We start from the raw sequence: 20,638 nt of genomic DNA, 5'->3' as shown, positions 1-20,638 counted from the left end.
GACAGAGTCTGGCTCTGTTGCCAGGTTGGAGTGCAGTGGCGTGATCTCGGCTCACTGCAACCTCCACGTCCCGGGTTCAGGTGATTCTCCTGCCTCAGCTCCCGAGTAGCTGGGACTACAGGTACACATCACCACATCCAGATAATTTTTATATTTTTAGTAGAGACGGGATTTCACCACGTTGGTCAGGATGGTCTCAATCTCTTGACCTCATGATCTGCCCACCTCAGCTTCCCAAAGTGCTGGGATTACAGGAGTGACCCACCACGCCCAGCCCCCTTTTTTTTTTTTTAAGTCATGGGGTCGCACTCTGTCGCCCATGCTAGAGTGCAGTGGTGCTATCATAGCTCATCCTGGAATTCCTGGGCTCAAACAATCTTCCTGCCTCAGCATCCAGAGTAGCTGGGACTACAGGTGTGCACCACTGAGCCTAATGTTTTTTACAAAACTTTTTAAGAGATGGGATCTCACTATGTTGCCTAGGCTGGTCTGGATCTCCTGGCTTCGAGCATTCCTCTTACCTCAGCCTCTGGAGTAGCTGGCACTACAGGCGAGAGCCACCATGCCTGGCTCTGGGCTCATCTTGTGTACTCCGTGTCATCACCCTAGATACAGCTATTTCTCCAAGGAGTCCTGGTTCCTTTTATTGGAGAATGGTTTTAGAACCAGTAATCAATTTAACATCACAAAAATAACCTCACATTCTATGGCCCCTGATGTGATATGATAGGAAATATATCACACCATCTAGGAAATACTCTTGCCCCCTTGACTCAACTCCTCAAGAAAACAACTTGATGGATGACAGAGCCTTGGCAGATGATAAAAAAGGAAAAAAAATTCTTTTTTTAAAGAAAACAACTTGAGTCAGGCACAGTGGCTCACTCCTGAAATCCCAACACTATGGGAGGCTAAGGCCGGTAGACCACTTGAGGCCAGGAGTTTCAGACTAGCATGGGCAACCCAGCGAAACCCCGTCTCTACTAAAAATAAAAAATTAACTGGGTGTGGTGGTGGGCGCCTGTAATCCCAGCTACTCAGGAAGCTGAGGCACAAGAATTGCTTGAACCCAGGAGGCAGAGTTTGCAGTGAGCCAAGATCGCGCCACTGCATTCCAGCCAGGACAACACAGAGAGACTCTGTCTCAAAAACAAAACAAAACAAAAAAACAGAAAAGAAAAAAAAAAAAAGAAATGAATCTGTCAAATCTCAACAGCTAATTAACGGTTTGTAAGAAATTCTGTAAAGCTATAACCCCAAGATCCCCAAGTAATCATGTGATCTCGCTTGAAGTGAAGGAACAGATAGCAGCTGAGAGTAGGGAGTGAAATGGAGAGTCCTAAAGCTGTCTAAATGCTTGGATCCAGTCAACTATGAGGTCAACTCTCCCCCTATTCTTCCATGATGTGGTTATATGAACCAAATAACTGTCTCTGTTTTGTTTATGCTGAATTGAGTTGGCCTTCTGTTGCTTACAACCAAAGAGAGCTAACAAATGTAACACACACAAACAAGGAAAGGCTTAGTAACAAGAATGAGCTCAATACACTGAGAAGAATAGAAAATAGGTTGAATCTTTAGGTAAAACCAGATTCTAGGTGAGATTTATTTAAAGCTAGATTAAATTTATTTGCTTTTAAAATTTAACAGTCTAAAAAAAAAAACAAGAAACAAAATTAAAAATGTAGGCCAGGTGCAGTGGCTCACACCTGTAATCCTGACACTTTGGGAGGCTGAGGCGGGTGGATCACGAGGTCAAGAGATGGAGACCATCCTGGCCAACATGGTAAAACGCCAACTCTATTAAAAATACAAAAATTAGCTAGGCATGGTGGTGCACGCCTGTAGACCCAGCTACTCAGGAGGCTGAGGCACGAGAATCACTTGAACCTGGGAGACAGAGGTTGCAGTGAGTACTCCAGCTTAGCAACAGAGCAAGACTCCATCTCAAAAAGAAAAAAAAAAAAATTAATAGACTAATTTTATTACTGCCACACTCCTGTGTGTTGGTAGCATTAACTACAGGGTTCGCTATTTGGTGTATTTTTCTTTATTCTTTATGTTCAATCGCACTCTGATCATTTATCATAATTTTAGAAATCAACAGATCCAACATTACTCTTCATAATATAACTAGGGCCTAAAGTGAATAAATTATTTGTCCACACTCATAATCAGCTAAAGGTAGACATGTGGAGCATAGTGCTAAAGCACAGTGCTATAATAAGGAAGTAGGTTGTAGAGACAGATAGGACTGGGTTTGTCCCCTGGTTCCTTTCTTCACACAGTCCTTTTCATTTTTAATATAATTTTTACATAAGTAGTACACGGACATGACAGAAAATTCAGAAGCTTATACTATAAAAAGCAGGCTATTTCTTGTATCCCTCTGTCTGATATCTACCCCACCGTCGCCTTTGACAACCACTGTTACAGTTTCTTGGGTACTCTTCCAATGATAATGCATTCAAGCATAATGAAGACTTGATCATTTAGACTTCAAGACACATGATAGTCACTACGATTTTTAAAACTAAAACTATACTAGAAGGACCAGAGTTTGGAAGGCCAGAAAAAAGTAGGACTAGAGAGAAATGAGGATCTATGAGATTCCCTTCCTAACAGTTCTGGCATTTAAAAAGCAACATATTAAAAAACAAAACAACTTCAGTCCAACAGAAAAAGACTAAGAATCAAATAAAACTCCTGAAAAGGCATGATTTGTTGAGATTTTATAAAGAGGTATGTACAAGCACCTATTCTAGACAGAAGAAAAAAGAAATAATGAAATTAACCTGAGAACAAGTTTAGTTAACAGTTAGAGGAATATATATGCAGTTCAAGTACACCTCATCAACCCTCAATAAAGTAAAATCTTTTCCCTCCTGAATTTTATCCAATAAATATCTGATTTAAGAGGAGGTAGGTAAGAAGAATATTATTCTCCACAGATGTTAAGAACTTTAGAGTAGCCATGAAAAAAAATCCCTTGGCCTAAGTAATATATTAAAGATGGAATGAATTAAGTCAATCATTCAGCATACAATGTTAACAAAACCAGTACATTTGTAGGAGCAAATAACAATTTATTTAAGAGTTCAAATGAAAGTTTCTTTAGGGTTTTTTGGATTCTCTGTGGAAAAAAAAGACCTTCTAAATTCCTAGATCAATGGTATAACCATTGTAACATTTAAATATTTAAGTCCCAGAAAGTAATACCTCTAATGGAAATGGAACATAATTTTGGCATGCTTTTAACAAGTATCAAAAGGTACACCAGTCAGAATAGCTATTATTAAAAAGTCAAAAAATAACAGATACTGACAGTGTTACAGAGAAAGAAATGCTTATACACCGTTGGGAGTGTAAATTAGTTCAACCATCGTGGAAAGCAGTGTGGTGATTCCTCAAAGAACCAAAAACAGAAATACCATTTGATCCAGCAATCCTATTACTGGGTATACACCCAAAGGAATATAAATGGTTATTATAAAGACACATGCACGTGTATGTTCACTGAAGCATTGTTCACAATAGCAGACACAGAATCAACCTAAATGCCCATCAGTGGTAGACTGGATAAAGAAAATGTGGTACATATATACCATGGAATACTATGCAGCCATAAAAAAGAATGAGATTGTGTCCTCTGCAGGGACATGGATAGAGCTGGATACCATTATCCTTAACAAACTAATGCAGAAACAAAAACCAAATACTGCATGTTCTCACTTATAAGTGGGAACTAAATAATGAGAACACATGGACACACAGAGGGGAACAAGACACACTGGGGCTTACCAGAGGGTGAAGGGTGGAAGGAGGGAGAGGATCAGGAAAAATAACTAATGGGTACTAGACTTAATATCTGGGTGACAAAATAATCTGTATAACAAACCACTGTGACACAAGTTTACCTATATAACAAACCTACACATGTACCCCTGAACTTAAAAGTTAAAAAACAAAAACAAAAAAAAGGTAATGTGAATTACGTATTATTATAACCAATTTCTTAATTTAGTTATAAGGGAAATAAATTATAATTAGACTGTATTTACAAATGTGGAACTTAACCATTAGAAATCTTCAAAATGAATGTTATGTATCAGGTAATTCAACAAGACAGAACACAGTTCTAAAATTATAAGGAAATACAAAATATATTATTCTACATACAGAAGCTTGTTTAAATACAACTCATCTTTAATAATTAAATAGGATCTTGTCAGTTTGCATTTTTTGTCTTCTTTCAAATCAGGAAAGAAGAAAAGACAAGCATCAAACAGTTTATAGAGTTATCTTGCACTATTGTAGAATAATGCATTACACAATGTATACCTGCTTTCTTATTTGTATAACACTATCCCCCAAATAAATCAATGGACAAAAATAAATTGGAATCAGTTCAAAAGTATGTTTGCCACTTTCAAACATGGAATTAATATTCAGTCCATATATGTAGTCATTTAAATTAATCTAAGAAATGATGACAATGGTTTGCAAATAACTTTAAAAAAAATCAACCATCTGTTTTAACAACAAATCAATTCTGTGTTTGCATGCATAGTAGTTAGGAACTAAATTAATAATATAATCACAGAATTATTTAGATGTGATTTTTTTAAGAGAGAGATTTCATTTTCCTAGCCTGTCAAGCAAATGTCTGAAATAAACAAAAAAATGGTCAGAAGCCATATATATAAGTGAAATCAAGGACCATCTGACCGTAAAAAAAAATTAAACAATGGAATTACTAATAAGAACACATATATAATAGAAGAACAAAACTTTGAAATTATTACCTTAAAGATAAAAATAATTTCAACATTTTGTTAGTATCTTCCTCAGTGTTAGAGGATTTTTAAAATAGCAGAATCTCCCAACTAAAAGATTTGGAGAGGCTGTACTACAGTATTTAAATAACAGAAACAAAAAACCCCAAATCCCCAACAACAGGAAGTGCAGGTGACACTAACAGTGGATGGTAAGAGAAGTATATAATCAGGTTACTCTACCCATGAGTACATTTAAAGAATCACAGTTCATTTCAAATTTCCATAATTCCAAAATACTATGAGACATCTTCTCAGGATAAGTTTTTAATAAAGATTAAAATACAAAGTGGGAGATTAAACCACTTTTCTCTGAGATTTTAAGCTTGGCACACACAAAGTAACCTTTGGCTCATACACACATATACACAAATTAGGATGATAAAGCCAAATGATATTACGCTTCATGCAAATAATCTTGTTTTTATTCTATAGTAATGCATTTTACATCTTTATATAATGGCAGAAACATGATTGGGTTCACTCAAGACAAACCTACGGGTTGTCCTTTAAATGATTATGTCTCAAAAAAGACTTACTGCTAAATATTAAAAGTATTATTCTTAAAATCATCAGTGTTTTCTACAAGATGGCTACAATAAGACTTACCTCAGTCTTTTTACTAATGTGATCTGTAAATGAAAAAGAAATAAAGATGAAACTTTATTGAAGGAATTTAACATACAAAAATGTTTTAACATGTAAAAAAAAAAAAAAAAAAAACCCAAAAAAACACCAAACGGACAGAATTTCAAAATTATCTCATATGAGTTACAGAATTCATTTAAGAGTTTTCTAGGATTCTCATCTGACTTACTTTTCTAGGTTTAAGATGTTAAAATTCAGTATATAATTACTAATTTACTCAGCTTAAGGATCAAGTCTTATTATCCTAGTAAATGACACCCATATCAAGGGATATTATTGCATTTTAAGCATATGAGTTCCACAGTTCCACATAATTTAGTTTTTTGATCCACATAATTTGGGAGGTGGGGGGAGCAAGTTAAGGGGACACAAATATGTCCGAAATCAAATTACAGGCTACTACAACTACAAAAAATGTTCAGATTGCTGCTTTTGTGTAACGAAAAGGTAGAATAGTAATTTATGTCCTTTAAAACTATTAGCTATTTTATTTTAAAAACATACATCAAGGTGATTTAATAGTACTATAAAAAAACCTAAAACTTGATATATATTTATACAATTAACACAAAAAATAACCCATAACAAATATATCTAGATGAAAGAAATTACTGGCCTAGAAACAACACAGCATTTCTGGAAAGCAATTACCAAGAGCAGAATGAGGAAAGCGTAAGGGAATTTAAAGTACAAATAAGGCCAGGGGTGATGGCTCACACCTGTAATCCCAGCACTTTGGGAGGCCCAAGCAGGCGGACCACCTGAGGCCAGGAGTTTGAGACCAGGCTGGCCAACATGGTGAAACTCCATCTCTACTAAAAATACAAAAAATTAGCTAGGCATGGTGGTACATGCCTGTAATCCCAACTACTTGGGAGACTGAGGCATGAGAATCGCTTAAACACAGGAGGCGGAAGCTGCACAGAGCCAGGATCGTGCTATTGCACTCCGGCCTGAGCGACAGAGCAAGACTCTGTCTCTAAATAAAGTACAAATAGTGAGCAAGTATTCTTATTTAAATTGGAGATGACCAGGATATCTAATACTTAACAATGCTTCTTGTCTACAGCAGAAGTTTTCTATTCTCAAGGACTAAAAATAATATAATTTTCTTACGACTCAGAATCTAAAAGTTGGTCCAGTTCTCTAAAGAATTTCTTGATCATAACAGTGTCCATAAACACAGTAAATGCCAAAATCACCAACTTCAGATCAAACTACCAAATCTTGGTAAGTTACACAGTCACTCTTCTAGCATGTTCTATTTAGCATACAATGTGAAGCCAGAACCTAAGGAAGAACCTCAACTGTGTTAATCATGACTTGCAAAAGCTGTGTAGCTTCTCTTTAATAACATATTGATAACTCGGGAGGCTGAGGCAGGAGAATGGCGTAAACCTGGGAGGCGGAGCTTGCAATGAGCTGAGATCCAGCCACTGCACTCCAGCCTCGGCGACACATACTGATGTTTTTCTTTTTTTTTTTTTTTTTTGAGATGAGAGTCTCGCTCTGTCCCCCAGCCTGGAGTGCAGTGGCACGATCTCGGCTCATTGCAAGCTCCACCTCCCGGGTTCACGCCATTCTCCTGCCTCTGTCACCTGAGTAGCTGGGACTACAGGCGCCCACTATCCCCAGCTAATTTTTTGTAGTTTTAGTAGATACGGGGTTTCACCGTGTTAGTCAGGATGGTCTTGATCTCCTGACCTCGTGATCCGCCCACCTCGGCCTCCCAAAGTGGTGGGATTATAGGCGTGAGCCACCGTGCCTGGCCATACTGATGTTTTTCTAAAATTTACATACTACCTAAGAAATTAAATATGGAAAACAGGAGTTTTAGAAAGCATTATTTCCATGTTTCTGCCTAGTTTTTAATAAAATGTCTTTTTTTTTTTCTCTCTGAGACAGAGTCTCCCTCTGTCGCCCGGGCTGGAGTGCAGTGGCGCGATCTCAGCTCACTGCAACCTCTGCCTCCCGGGTTCAAGCGATTCTCCTTTCTCAGCCTCCCGAGTAGCTGGAGCTACAGGCACGTGCCACCGTGCCCCGCTAATTTTTTGTATTCTTAGTAGAGATAGGGTTTCACCGTGTTAGCCAGGATGGTCTTGAACTCCTAACCTCATGATCCGCCCACCTTGGCCTCCCAAAGTGCTGGGATTACAGATGTGAGCCACCGCGCCCGGCCATATTTGTTTTTTAACTCCCAAAGCAAAGCAACTTAATCACTGGCAGCCTACAGGGAAAAACTTTCTTGATCCTCAAAGGAAAACAATATAATCTTCTAAATATATTCTCTGATTTTCAAAGAAAGGCTTATTTCTGAAAGCAGTATTTTAGGTTTTTTCTTTTTGAAATTATTGCTAAGGTAGGCCAGGCGCGGTGGCTCAAGCCTGTAATCCCAGCACTTTGGGAGGCCAAGACGGGCGGATCATGAGGTCAGGAGATCGAGACCATCCTGGCTAACACGGTGAAACCCCATCTCTACTAAAAAGTACAAAAAACTAGCCGGGCGAGGTGGCGGGCGCCTGTAGTCCCAGCTACTCGGGAGGCTGAGGCAGGAGAATGGTGTAAACTCGGGAGGTGGAGCTTGCAGTGAGCTGAGATCCGGCCACTGCACTCCAGCCTGGGCGACAGAGCGAGACTCTGTCTCCAAAAAAAAAATTATTGCTAAGGTAATATTTATCCTCACAGAACAATGCCCAATGTACTAAGGCTGAATTCATATGAATCAAATAAAATGCTCTGTCAATGAACAAACAGCTGTCCATACGGTGAGCAACTATTCTGACTGGTATAGACAAAGCACTGTTCAATAAAATTTTCTGTGATGATAGTAATGTTCTATAACTGGACTAACATGGAAGCCGCTAGTCATATGTGACTACTGAGCACTTGAAATATGGTTAGTGCAATTAAGAAGCTACATTTTCATTTTAATTTTTACTTAAATTGCCACACATGAATAGCAGCTACCATACTGTACAGCACAGGCTAAGTATTTTTTAACATTTCCCACATTAAAAATAATGTGCTTTGTGGTTTTTCTTCAAAAGTTTAGTGGATAGTAAAATTCCTTCTGTCTTCTCCATTTGATAAAAAATACAAATGATATTATAAACACTTTTCTGGTAATAAGTCTTGTCCTAAAATTTGTATTTTAATTTTTTAAGATGCAGTTCCAGATAACTTGAAGACATTGACCAATAATGGCTGAAATATGAAAACATTATTCCTGGCTTAGTGTAAGCAAAATCAGTTCATGTATAAGGAAAATAATATGTTTCAAGATGACTCAAACTACAAATGTCAATTTTTATTTTCAGTAAGTTTTAGAACAGAGACAAACTCAAAAATACAAAAAGATAAATTCTTACTAAAGTTTTATGGGGTTTTAATGACGGATTTTAAATTACTTTAAAACCCCAAATAGTTTCAGTTTATTTCCCAACAGTTTTGTCCTTTCCAAAACTCATGTTGAAATTTAATTGCCACCAGGTGTGGTGGTTCACGCCTGTAATCCCAGCACTTTGGGAGGCCAAGGCGGGCAGATCTCCTGAGCTGAGGAGTTTGAGACCACTCTGTGCAAGATGGTGAAACCTCGTCTCTACTAAAAAATACAAAAGACTAGCTGGGCGTGGTGGCACAGGCCTGTAGTCCCAGCTACTCAGGAGACTGAGGCATAAGAATTGCTTGAGTCACAGAAGCGGAGGTTGCAGTGAGCCACAATTGCACCACCGCACTCCAGCTTGGGCTACAGAGTGAGAATCCATCTTAAAAAAAAGAAGAAATTTAATTGCCATTGTAACAATATTAAGAGGTGGGATCTTTAACAAGTAATTAGGCCATCAGAGCTCCACCCTCACAGGTAGGATTGGATATAAAAGGGCAAATTTGGCCCCCTTTTGCTCTCACTCTTGCCATGTGATGACTTGTCAAGAAGGCCCTCACCCGATGCTGGCATCTTGATACTGGACTTCCCAGCTTCCAGAACTGTGAGCCAATAAACTTCCTTTCATTATAAATGACCCATTCTCAGGTACTCTGTTACAGCAGCACAAAACAAACTAAGACACAGGTTTACATTTTTTACATTCTACATGATACATGAACAACTTTTACTTATTGTTTAAAAATTATAAAGATATTTACAACTGAAATATAAAATAGATGTAGAATAGTTCTTTTAGCATAATAGCATTGTATATATATTACCTTCCGAATGAAAATCTTTTAGTGATACTGTGAGAGGTTTGTCTTTTCCCTGATGATTCTTTCTTTTATCTTTTTTATTCATAACTTTGGACTGAGTTGAAGTATTTTCAGCATTTTCATACTCCTAAAAAGAATTACCAACAATAATTAAGTTCAGTTTACAAACTGTAAAATAAACTCACCAATAGGTAATATGTTTCTTAAAGTTTATTTTTTTAAAAAATAAAAGGCAAATAAAAAACCAAAATTTAGGCCAGCCAAATTGTATAAAGGGATACCTCTTTATTCATTTACTCAATCCCTTACATCGTAAACATTAAAATGAAAACAAAAAAAGTTACACCTTGGTCTATAACCCCCTCCTCGTTGCTACCTTCCTCCTTTCAAGACCAAATTTAAGACAATAATCAGCAATTTCCTGCCTCATCCCACTGAAATCTGGCTTCTGCTGGTCTCTGACACTAAAATTAAAGTCAACCTCCTCTTTATCGCCAAATCCAAAACACATTTTTTTTTTCAAGCATCTCTTGGTTTTCTTAATACATTTCTGACTACTGCTAAGCTTCCTTTGCTGGCTTCTTTTCTCAACCGTCTCAAAAGCGTAGCAGGTGTTCACATTATCCCACTCTTAACCTATTTAACCTTTATACCCACTGCTCTTCAATCTCAAAGTTTAAAATTCTACCAATAAACTAATTATTTCTCTATAGACAGACAACTGAATTGGAATGTACAATAAGCATCTCCACATGAAATATATTCTATCTTTCCATCTCACCACCCTGCCTTCCCCACTCGATCCTTTATGAAGAACCTTGTTATGCCGCCACCATCTGCACATCTAAGTTGGAAACCTCAGAGTATCCTTGCCTACTCTCCTACACACCTTACAGCCAATTAATTACTAGGTCTTGTTTAACTTATCTCCTGAAGATCTCTTAAATTCATTCTCTGTTCTTTGTACATTCAGTCATTTCCCCAACTCCCTTTTGCTTGGATACTGCAACAGTCTCTAATTTTAGCTCCTCAATCCATCTTCTACACTGCTACACATGAGTTTCTAAAATGAAAACCCAAAATCAATCTAAAAGTTAAAATGATTAGGGTCGGGCATGGTGGCTCACGCCTGTAACCCCAGCACTTTGGGAGGCCGAAGTGGGTGGGTCACAAGGTCAGGAGATCGAGACCATCCTGGCTAACACAGTGAAACCCCATCTCTACCAAAAATACAAAAAATTAGCCAGGCGCGATGGCAGGCGCCTGTAGTCCCAGCTACTCGGGAAGCTGAGGCAGGAGAATGGCATGAACCCGGCAGGCGGAGCTTGCAGTGAGCCAAGATCATACCACTGCACTCCAGCCTGGGAAATAGAGTGAGACTCCATCTCAAAAAAAACGATTAAACAGCTTTCTGCCAATGGATGTATAAAACCCAATCTCCTTGCCTAGTACATGAAGTAATTTATGTCCTATCCTTCTGGCTGTATCTCCAGAAGTTCTAGGTCCTTACATGACAGTTTTTCAAATATGCTATATTCTTTCACATGTATACTTCTTATATACTTGCCACTCCTTCCTTCAGAATGCCTACTTTCCTCTTGTCTACCTCATGAACTTCTAATACATCTAATAAGACTCTTTTTAAAGAATCCTTTCCTAAAACCCATCCCCATTAAAGGCACTGAAAAACCTTCTAGTTTTCTGAATTTCCACTGCACTGAGAACATACATCTTTCAATACTATACATTATGTCTCCCTCCACTACACTCAAGGGGCACATTTTGGCTATTCAATAATTATTTGGTGAATAACTGACAGAACAGAACAGAAAATGCCATCTCAGTCAGGCATGGTGGCTCACTCCTATAATCCGAGCACTTTGGGAGGCAGAGGTGGGCAGATCACCTGAGGTCAGGAGTTCAAGACCAGCCTGACCAACATGGAGAAACCCCGTCTCTACTAAAAATACAAAGTTAGCCAGGGTGGTGGCGCATGCCTGTAATCCCAGCTACTCAGGAGGCTGAGGCAGAAGAATCGCTTGAACATGGGAGGCGGAGGTTGTGGTGAGCCGAGATTACGCCATTGCACTCCAGCCTGGGCAACAAGATCGAAACTCTGTCTCAAAAAAAAAAAAAAAAGAAAAAGAAAAGAAAAGAAAAAAAAATGCCATCCTAAACTTTAGTTATCTGTTATAAAAATCCTTAGGCTAAAACAATTGTATTAAGAATTGTTTTATTGAATATTGACTTTTATCTCAATGACTACACATCAATACAATCCCATCGAACTACCCATTGCATACAAAAGAAGTTCCTCCCTTCTCTTAGTCATTATTATCTGCTAAAATCAGTGATTTTGAGTATTACACCTGTGACTGTGCAAAGAACACTGGCTGGGAGTATGACATTTTATCAACACTATTTACTCTATTTCTCCTCTAAGGATACAGGTAATCCTTCTAGCTTTAGAATCTAGACATATATCCATAAATGTAACAGCAAGAAGTCACCTTTGTATAATATTCTATTTGATAAATTTTATCTCCTAATTGAGCAAAACAGGATTACTTCTCCAGTGTAACCTGATAGTCCATTTAAATGATTAAATCATAGTAAAACTAGCTGTATCAATTTTTGTAATTTTCCTGCTTTGTGTGTAAATGGCTATGTAACAATAATGGTTATAGTTCATTCTTCATCATTTAGGGTAACGGAAAGAGGGATATGGAAATGAAACACATATAATATACACAGCCCACTTTATTAGCAACTTTTTTCCTTTTCCCTGGAACTAAGTTCAGTAACTAGCAAAAGCAATGCTGTGAATTTTTTTGTTAAGATGGGATCTCCCTTTGTTGCCCAGGCAGGAGGAGTACAGTGGGATGATCATAGCTCACTGCATCCTCTAACTCCTGGGCTCAAGGGGTTCTTCCACCTCAGCCTCCCAAGTGGCTGGGAATACAGGCTCACACCACCATGCCTAGCTAATTAAAAAAAACCATATATTTAGAGACAGGGTCTTGCTGTGTTAACCCAAGCTAGTCTCAAACTCCTGGCCTCAAGCAATCCTCCTGTCTCAGCCTTCTGAGTAGCTGCTGTGAATTTTAATTATTTGCTTGTTTTCATTTTGGATGAAGACACTAATATACAAGGACATGGCCAAAATGTCTCAAGGATGACCAGAGACCATTTAAGATCAACCACTGAGTAATCACGGCTTGAACAAATTTTATAAACCAAAAAATAATCCCAATAAATGTTAAAGAATAAAATGTTAAATGATATTAATATAATGAATACTCACACAACTTAAATACAGAAACTGGAAACCAACACTTCTTTTTACTCAAATCCTCCTACAATAACAAGCTATAGAATGCATTTCAGCACACAACCTAATATCAAAGTTCAGTGACAAATGCTGAGCTTTCAAGGCCAAAATTTCAGAAATGGCCTCCTACTTTATTTGATTGTAGTGCATCTCTGGCAGAGGTCTCTTAAAAAATGCCCGTGTACTATAGTAGCCCATATTAAAATTTTAAATCCACTTATTTTCTATGTTCATTTAAAATTAAAATAATCAGCCGGGCACGGTGGCTCACGCCTGTATTCCCAGCACTCTGGGAGGCCAAGGCAGGTGGATCAGCAGAGCTCAGGAGTTCGAGACCAGCCTGGCCAACATGGTGAAATCCCATCTCTACTAAAAAAACAAAATTTAGCTGGGTGTGGTGGCTCACGCCTGTAGTCCCAGCTACTCAGGAGGCTGAGGCAGGATAATTGCTTGAACCTGGGAGGCGGAGGTTGCAGTGAGGTGAGATCATGCCACTGCACTCCAGCCTGGGCAACAGACTGAGACTCGGTCCCAAGAAAAAATGATAATAAAAATAAATTAAAATCATCTGTTGTGAATTTTATTCTCTCTCTTCCCTTCATCTTGGGTGGGGAAATTCCTTAACTAAACGTTCCAAGTCGCCAGACAAAGCTTTAGTCCAACTGTTTCTGTTCTATCTCAAAACTTGAGAAGGAATCCTATTATAGACACTTCTTGGTAATATTTTATTACGGTAATGAATTTTTGGATAAACTTTATAGAAGAAATTTTATGTAAAATTCAAATAGGTTGATTTTAACCTCACCACTTAAACTTCTAAAATATCTAAATCATTAAGTATGTAAATACCTTTTTGTGTTCTTCATATTCTAATTTACTTAGTAATAATGCCTTCTCAAGATCTGCTTCAAACATTTCAGATGTCAGCTAAAAAAAAAAAAAAGTTTCACAATAAACAGACAGTATCATTACATCACACGAGCAAAATAACCACACACATTACTATATATAGAGAAAAAGAAAGCAAACATGTTAAAAAACAATATAGATTCTCCAAAGTTATATAGCCATGCCAAACTAGGAAGCCTATACTCTATAGAAGACATCAAAATACAAACTTCCAATTTTGAGATTTTCATTTCTCCTCTTCATTGTTAATTATCTGTTGTATATGATATAATCTTACTTTTTACCTTAATAAAAAAAATCTTACCAAATTATTGGCACTATAATAGCTGTCAAAGGCAACATTCAGTTTAGGACACCAAAAATTATGAGTGATTATTACTCAAAAATATAAGAATACTAAAAAAAAACTCAATAAGCATTATTGAACACAGTATACCACTTCCTGGATATAGAAAAAACCACAGGTACAGAATAAGGTTGCCAAATGTCCTGGTATATGCCAGGTGTTACAGAATAATTGTTCATAGTGCATCTTTTTACTCCCAAAATGATAAACTATATGGTTGCTTTAAGTCATCTAATAATGATTCTTTGCGATATACATTTGTTCCTCTTTTTCACTAATCAATCTCGATTAACTTTTTTTTTTTTTCTGAGACGGAGTCTCGCTCAGTCACCCAGGCTGGAGTGCTGTGGCACGATCTCGTCTCACTGCAAGCTCCGCCTCCCGGGTTCACGCCATTCTCCTGCCTCAGCCTCCCTAGCTGGGACTACAGGTGCCCGCCACCACGCCTGGCTAATTTTTTTTTGCATTTTTAGTATAGACGGGGTTTCACCGTGTTAGCCAGGATGGTCTCGATCTCCTGACCTCATGATCCACCCGCCTCAGCCTCCCAAAGTGCTGGGATTACAGGCGTGAGCCACCGTGCCCGGCTCACCTAACTTTTTAAAATCTAGCTTTCAACATCCTCCAATCCAATTAATCTCTACAGGACTTACTTTTCCTAATTGCCAAACAGAATGCTGCAGTAGTTGGATGGAACTTTGGGCTGTCCACTGCTGGGCATAGGTGAGTGTATTTGCAGCTGTATATAAGACAGTTGCAACATGACGTGTAAACATCCTGGATTTGTATACATGTATGTGTCCATGTGTACAGGGTAACAAAAGCATAAATTTAGTGGGCATCTCTTTTTTTTTTAATCAGTCCAGAATCCCTTCCTCCATTCCTTTAAATAACTGCTATTCATTCCAAAGTCCCATGGTCTCAGCAGGACAGCCAGTCACGTAATTCTGTACACTAAGCACTGCCATACCACACAAACACCCAAGCTATCATCACCAATGACAAAAGGTGGGGGCAAGTGATCCAATTCCTTTTTTTTCTCCCAGGAATTTTGAGAACAAAGAAGAAGCAGGTGGAGTTTAATTATCTGATGATAACCGTCAAAAAATGACATCTACTAGCTCATGCCTCTGAGCACTCCCAAATTCCTTGGTTTCCAGCTTTCCCAAGACCTAATTATTTAGTTTTTAATTCAAATGTGAGAATCACTCAGTATCCTTCAAAAAAGTTTTTTTTTTTACCTAAGTTAATCATAATTATTTCTGTTGCTTAATAATTTTTAAAAATCTAAACTAAAATAGAAACCAACTCCAAAAAGAAGTGATCTGTTTCAAAGAGACACCTTAAAAACTAGAAAAATATTAATACTGGACACTATGAACTAAACATTTCTAAACAAAGTCATCCCTTTGAAAGCATCTCATCTAATCCTATGCTGATACAATAAAAAGAGAGGAAAAATGATTAAGCTTACACTGAAAAACAATCTAACTCAGAAAAATACAATTAGAATTAAAATGGTAAGTAAGGATATATAGGACTAGAAAATCAGATTAACCCCAGTGTAAATTATACATACTTTATGGAATAACTTAAAAGAAGTGAAAAATTAATCTAAACTAGAAATTAGCAAGAAAAAGTAATAAATTAATCTTTTAGGCTTATTATATATACTTATGTACATGGGTATTCAACGGTTATAAGATAAAAGGAAATTTACATCAATTTCTCCACCTAACCTCATGGCAAACTGATACAAAATGTTTCACTACAGTTAAAGGACAGTAATCATCCTAACAGAAAAAGTAACAAAACTAGGCCGGCACAGTGGCTCATGCCTGTAATCCCAGTACTTTAGGAGGTCAAGGTGGGGGGATCACCTGAGGTCAGGAGTTTGAGACAGCCTGGCCAACAGGGTGAAACTCTGTCTCTACTAAAAAAAAAAAAAAAAAATCAGCCTGGCATGAGGGTGCATGCCTTAGTTCCAGTTACTCAGGAGGCTGAGGCAGGAGAATCGCTTGAACCCAGAGGTGGAGGTTGCAGTGAGCTGAGATCGCACCACTGCACTCCAGACTGGGTGGCAGAGTGGGACTCTATCTCAAAAAAAAGAAAAAGTAACAAAACTACTTGTTTATTCTGAACAAAGTTGGTTCAATTTGCCACTAAACTTTTAATCCCTATTGATGGCATTTAATTATTATAGAAAGGGCATTTGAGATTATTTTTAATATGTCACATAGTCTGACGATATTCCAGAAATAAGGTAGTGGGCAGAACAAGTTAGGAAGTGGAAGTCTTGTTAGACGTCATTTTTATTTTTCATATTAACTCACAGAATTTAAATATTAAGGCAGCTCATTCTAATAGCTTGATAAAAACTGAACGACATCGAAATTTTAAAGTAAAAAAATATGCCCCTCCCAGCAACTGATTCTAACAGTAGTTCGGACTTTAAATTTACCTTTTAATTGTTAACATAAACTAGTATACGAGAAAATGCAGGTAGACAAAAATGATTTAAATTTAAATTTTTGAAAACTAGAACAAATCTTCCAAAAATTTCACTGTATGATCAATCAGCCACTAAGGATTCATTTAGAGTTTTCTAGGGGCTGTGCCCTCCCTGCCTATGGGGCTTAATTTAAAGAAGCAGCTTAAATTTGGTCTTTGCCCTTGAAGAATTCCTACCCAGTTGAGGATGTAAGATTAATGTGTATGAGCTACAGGAAATAGAATAAGACATTAAAAGAGCTACAGAAGTTGAGAAAAAGAAGATCGACAACAAACGTAATTTTACGTTGGTATTTAAATGTAGATACAATTTGGATAGGGAGAAACAGAACTGCACAAAGAGCCACATTATGTTAATGTTACAATATTAAGAATAGATATACTATGCGATACTAAGGAAAGTCATTCTGACAAAAAGTGAATTTTAAACATTACAAGAAAAAGACGTGCAAAAAACACAGGCTTTGGGAGATCACAGAAATGGATAATTTAAATTCCTATTCCACCCATGCTAATTGTTGACTTTGAACAAGTTATATTAACTTCTGTGAATCTCAGAATATTGAAAAAGAACATTGGAATATCAACTGTACAAGGTAGTTTTGAGGATTTAAACTTGTAATACGTATGAAGTACCTAGCACAGTTTCTGGCATAAGAGCAGTACCAAATGAATTAGAATTACCCTCCCATGTTGCAGAATAGCAGAAAATAAGATTGCTTAGTTAGGGCAGCATTAGGTTCCAGACACTTCCTAAAATTTAAGGATATAGGGCAGATAAAAGAGGAATGCTAACATTAAACAAAAGTAATTTTTAAGACATAAACTGGAATATTAGAAGAGCGAGAACCTAGAATCAATGTGTCTGACTAAGCCATTGTAATCTCAGACAGTATATGGGCACCTGGACCAAAATGTAGCAGTGCAGAAAATAAGAGACTGATCAAGTTTTGGAACACTGACAATATAAAGTGTGAAAGAATCAAAGATAAGGTTTTTGACCTTAGATAATAGGGAGAATGGTAGCACAAGACCAACACATATCAGAAAAGAGAAAGAAAACATGATTCGAAATTCTCTAAACATAGCTTTATTCTCTGTCCAAGACTGCTATAAATATAGCTGACAATCTACTTAATCAGTAAATGTACAAGTAAAAGAGAGAGGGAGACAGAGACAGAGACTGGGCCTATAAGACAGGCTCCAGGCAATAAAATGCAAATAAAAGCATACTTTTTAAAAAGTACCTTGTTTAAGTTTGCAAATGGTAAGTTCCTTATTATTTTCTTTTTATTTATGGGAGGAGGAGGAAAGGAAGAAAAAGAGGAAACAGTAGGCCTAAAATGCCTACAGAATTCAAGAAGATACTTACATGTGCCCAAGATGGAGTACTTCAGATCCCCTTCCTCTTGACTTCCTCATTGCTTCCTACTCCCCATCTAGTAGTAAAACATTTTTTTTTTCTATTTAAGCAAACCTATAGCTCAATCAGTTAAAGAGTATGAAGAATCAATGAAAAGCCTAAAGGACAGTAAATATTTTGGTGCTAACATTTTTTAAAAATTAATTTGTAAGTCTAAGTACCATTACAATTTTACCCATTTAAATCCAAACAAAACAAATTCCAAATGAACAGTCTTCAATTATCATAGGCAACACGGAAATATAGTTATTATAAAACAAAAAAGATCCTCATTCTGAAGATATCTAATACTTACAGCCAACTGATTACACTTAATAGCAGTAGTGCATAGTGGTCCTCTAACCCGTTAGATTTTCAAAGTGTAGACTACATATCTTTCAGTAATTTGGAAGGCAAGATTATTTTCCCAGAAATATTACAGTAGTCTTATTGAACATAATTATTACAAAGGTTGTCAGAGTTCTACAAAAATGACATGTATCATTCACATTCATTACTACATTCAGTTCATCTCAGCTAATGTATTTTTATGTCTTCTGAGTGCTGTTTGCATTTACTAAGTCTGCATTTTTGTTGTATGCTTTATCATACCCCCAAGCAATAAAAATGGTTCATGAGTCATGAAAGAATTAAAAGTAGTAATGAAAATAGAACCATAAATAATGCAACTTATAAAAACACAATAAATTTTGAAATTAACAGGACTCCAATACAGTGAATATAGAATATAAATGTGTATGTGTAAGGACAAGAGTGATGTCACAAAAGGAGCAGAAATTTACATTTAAGAGTGATGTCACAAAAGGAGCAGAAATTTACAAATTAAATTGTAAATTTACATTTAAATTTAAAGTTATAAATAGAAAATTAAGATAATGAATAAATTTTTCATGTGAGTCATCAATCTTTTGCTCTCAGCTACCTGTCAAGAAATCTGGTCAGAAGACTGGGTGTGGTGGCTCACGCCTATAATCCTAGCACCTTGGGAAGCTGAGATAGGTGGACTGCTTGAGACCAGGAGTTCAAGACCAGCTTGGGCAACATGGCAAAACCCCATCTCTACTAAAAATACAAAAAATTAGCCAGCCATGGTGCAGTGTGCCTGTAGTCCCAGCTACTTGGGAGGCTGAGGCGGGAGAATCATCTGAGCCTGGGAGTCGAGGCTGCAGTTAGCCATGATTGCACCACTGCATTCCAGCCTGGGTGATGGGAGTGAGACCCCGTCTCAAAAAATACACGAAAATTTTAAAAAAAGAGAGAAAGAAACTTGGGGAGACCAGTGGCCTGAAGATATCACAGTTTTTGTTTCACTTTCAAACAAAGCCTAGGGACCTGTAGGAGTCTTTCCAGAACAACTACTAAGTAATGCTTTCTAGCATAAAAGTGATTAATTTTGTTGCTAAAGAGCCAAAAATACAATGGATTAATTTGAATTTATACCCCTTATAAGGAAACCAGGTAGTCAAACTACTGCCAAGGGATTTATTACACCAGTCACACAGTTAATGATAAATATTACACTCACGAACAAACAAAACCAGAACAAGTTATTGGAAAAAAACCTTTATAAAATGAACTGAAGGATGTCACATAAGAGAGAACTTGCTATTGTGGACATACTAACAGACATTTCACATCAGAGTGAGAAAAATACCAGTGACGTGTAGACTTTGAATCAATACAGTAACAGAAGAAATACACAATAAAATTCGGTCTGTTAATCACTGAAACCCTTAAGAGATTTTTCTACTTATTTTTTGAGTCATGACTTTTAAAAAAAGGTACACTGGAATCAATAATATCAGTGCATCATGAATAAAACAGATTATACCTAAAAAAATCTACAGAGATTTATTCATAGACAACAGCTGTTGGTGAACAGTATGTTTCTTGATCTTGATTTAATCATTTTAAAAAACAGTGGCTGCGCATGGTGGCTCACGCCTGTAATCCCAGCACTTTGGGAGGCTGAGGCCGGGGCATCACCTGAGGTCAGGAGTTCAAGACCAGCCTGGCCAAGATAGTAAAATCCTGCCTCTACCAAAAAAAAATACAAAAAATTAGCCAGGCATGGTGGCACATGCCTGTAATCCCAGCTACTTGGGAGGCTGAGGCAGGAGAATCGCTTGAACCCAGGAGGTGGAGGTTGTAGTGAGCCAAGATCGTGCCACTGCACTCCAGCCTGGGCGACAAGAGCGAAACTGTGTCTCAAAAAAAAAAATTTTTTAAGTGAAAATTATGCATACAACCAAGTCAAAACCATGACTTACATGTTTTTTTTGAAAAACAGCTGGCTGGGCACGGTGGCTCAAGCCTGTAATCCCAGCACTTTGGGAGGCCAAGACGGGCGGATCACGAGGTCAGGAGATCGAGACCATCCTGGCTAACACAGTGAAACCCTGTCTCTACTAAAAAATACAAAAAACTAGCCA

At 37.3% G+C, this 20,638-nt stretch overlaps 1 protein-coding gene across 3 annotated transcripts in view; it reads right to left on the bottom strand.

The window, feature by feature from the left end:
- Positions 1 to 20,638, bottom strand: part of GKAP1 (G kinase anchoring protein 1) — an 87,908-nt gene that overhangs the window by 47,012 nt on the left and 20,258 nt on the right. For all 3 annotated transcript variants that reach the window (XM_021927592.2, XM_021927594.2, XM_021927593.2), the window contains exons 5-7: positions 13,867 to 13,944; positions 9,690 to 9,813; positions 5,445 to 5,467 (exon numbers count right to left, since the gene is read on the bottom strand). In XM_021927592.2, the coding sequence (XP_021783284.2) occupies positions 5,445 to 5,467; positions 9,690 to 9,813; positions 13,867 to 13,944 (225 nt within the window). The remainder of the gene's footprint in view (positions 1 to 5,444; positions 5,468 to 9,689; positions 9,814 to 13,866; positions 13,945 to 20,638) is intronic.

The sequence above is a fragment of the Papio anubis genome, chromosome 13 (genome assembly GCF_008728515.1).
Source record: "Papio anubis isolate 15944 chromosome 13, Panubis1.0, whole genome shotgun sequence".
In the NCBI taxonomy this organism is placed as follows: Eukaryota; Metazoa; Chordata; class Mammalia; order Primates; family Cercopithecidae; genus Papio; species Papio anubis.
This window is presented reverse-complemented; position numbering and strand designations above follow the sequence as displayed.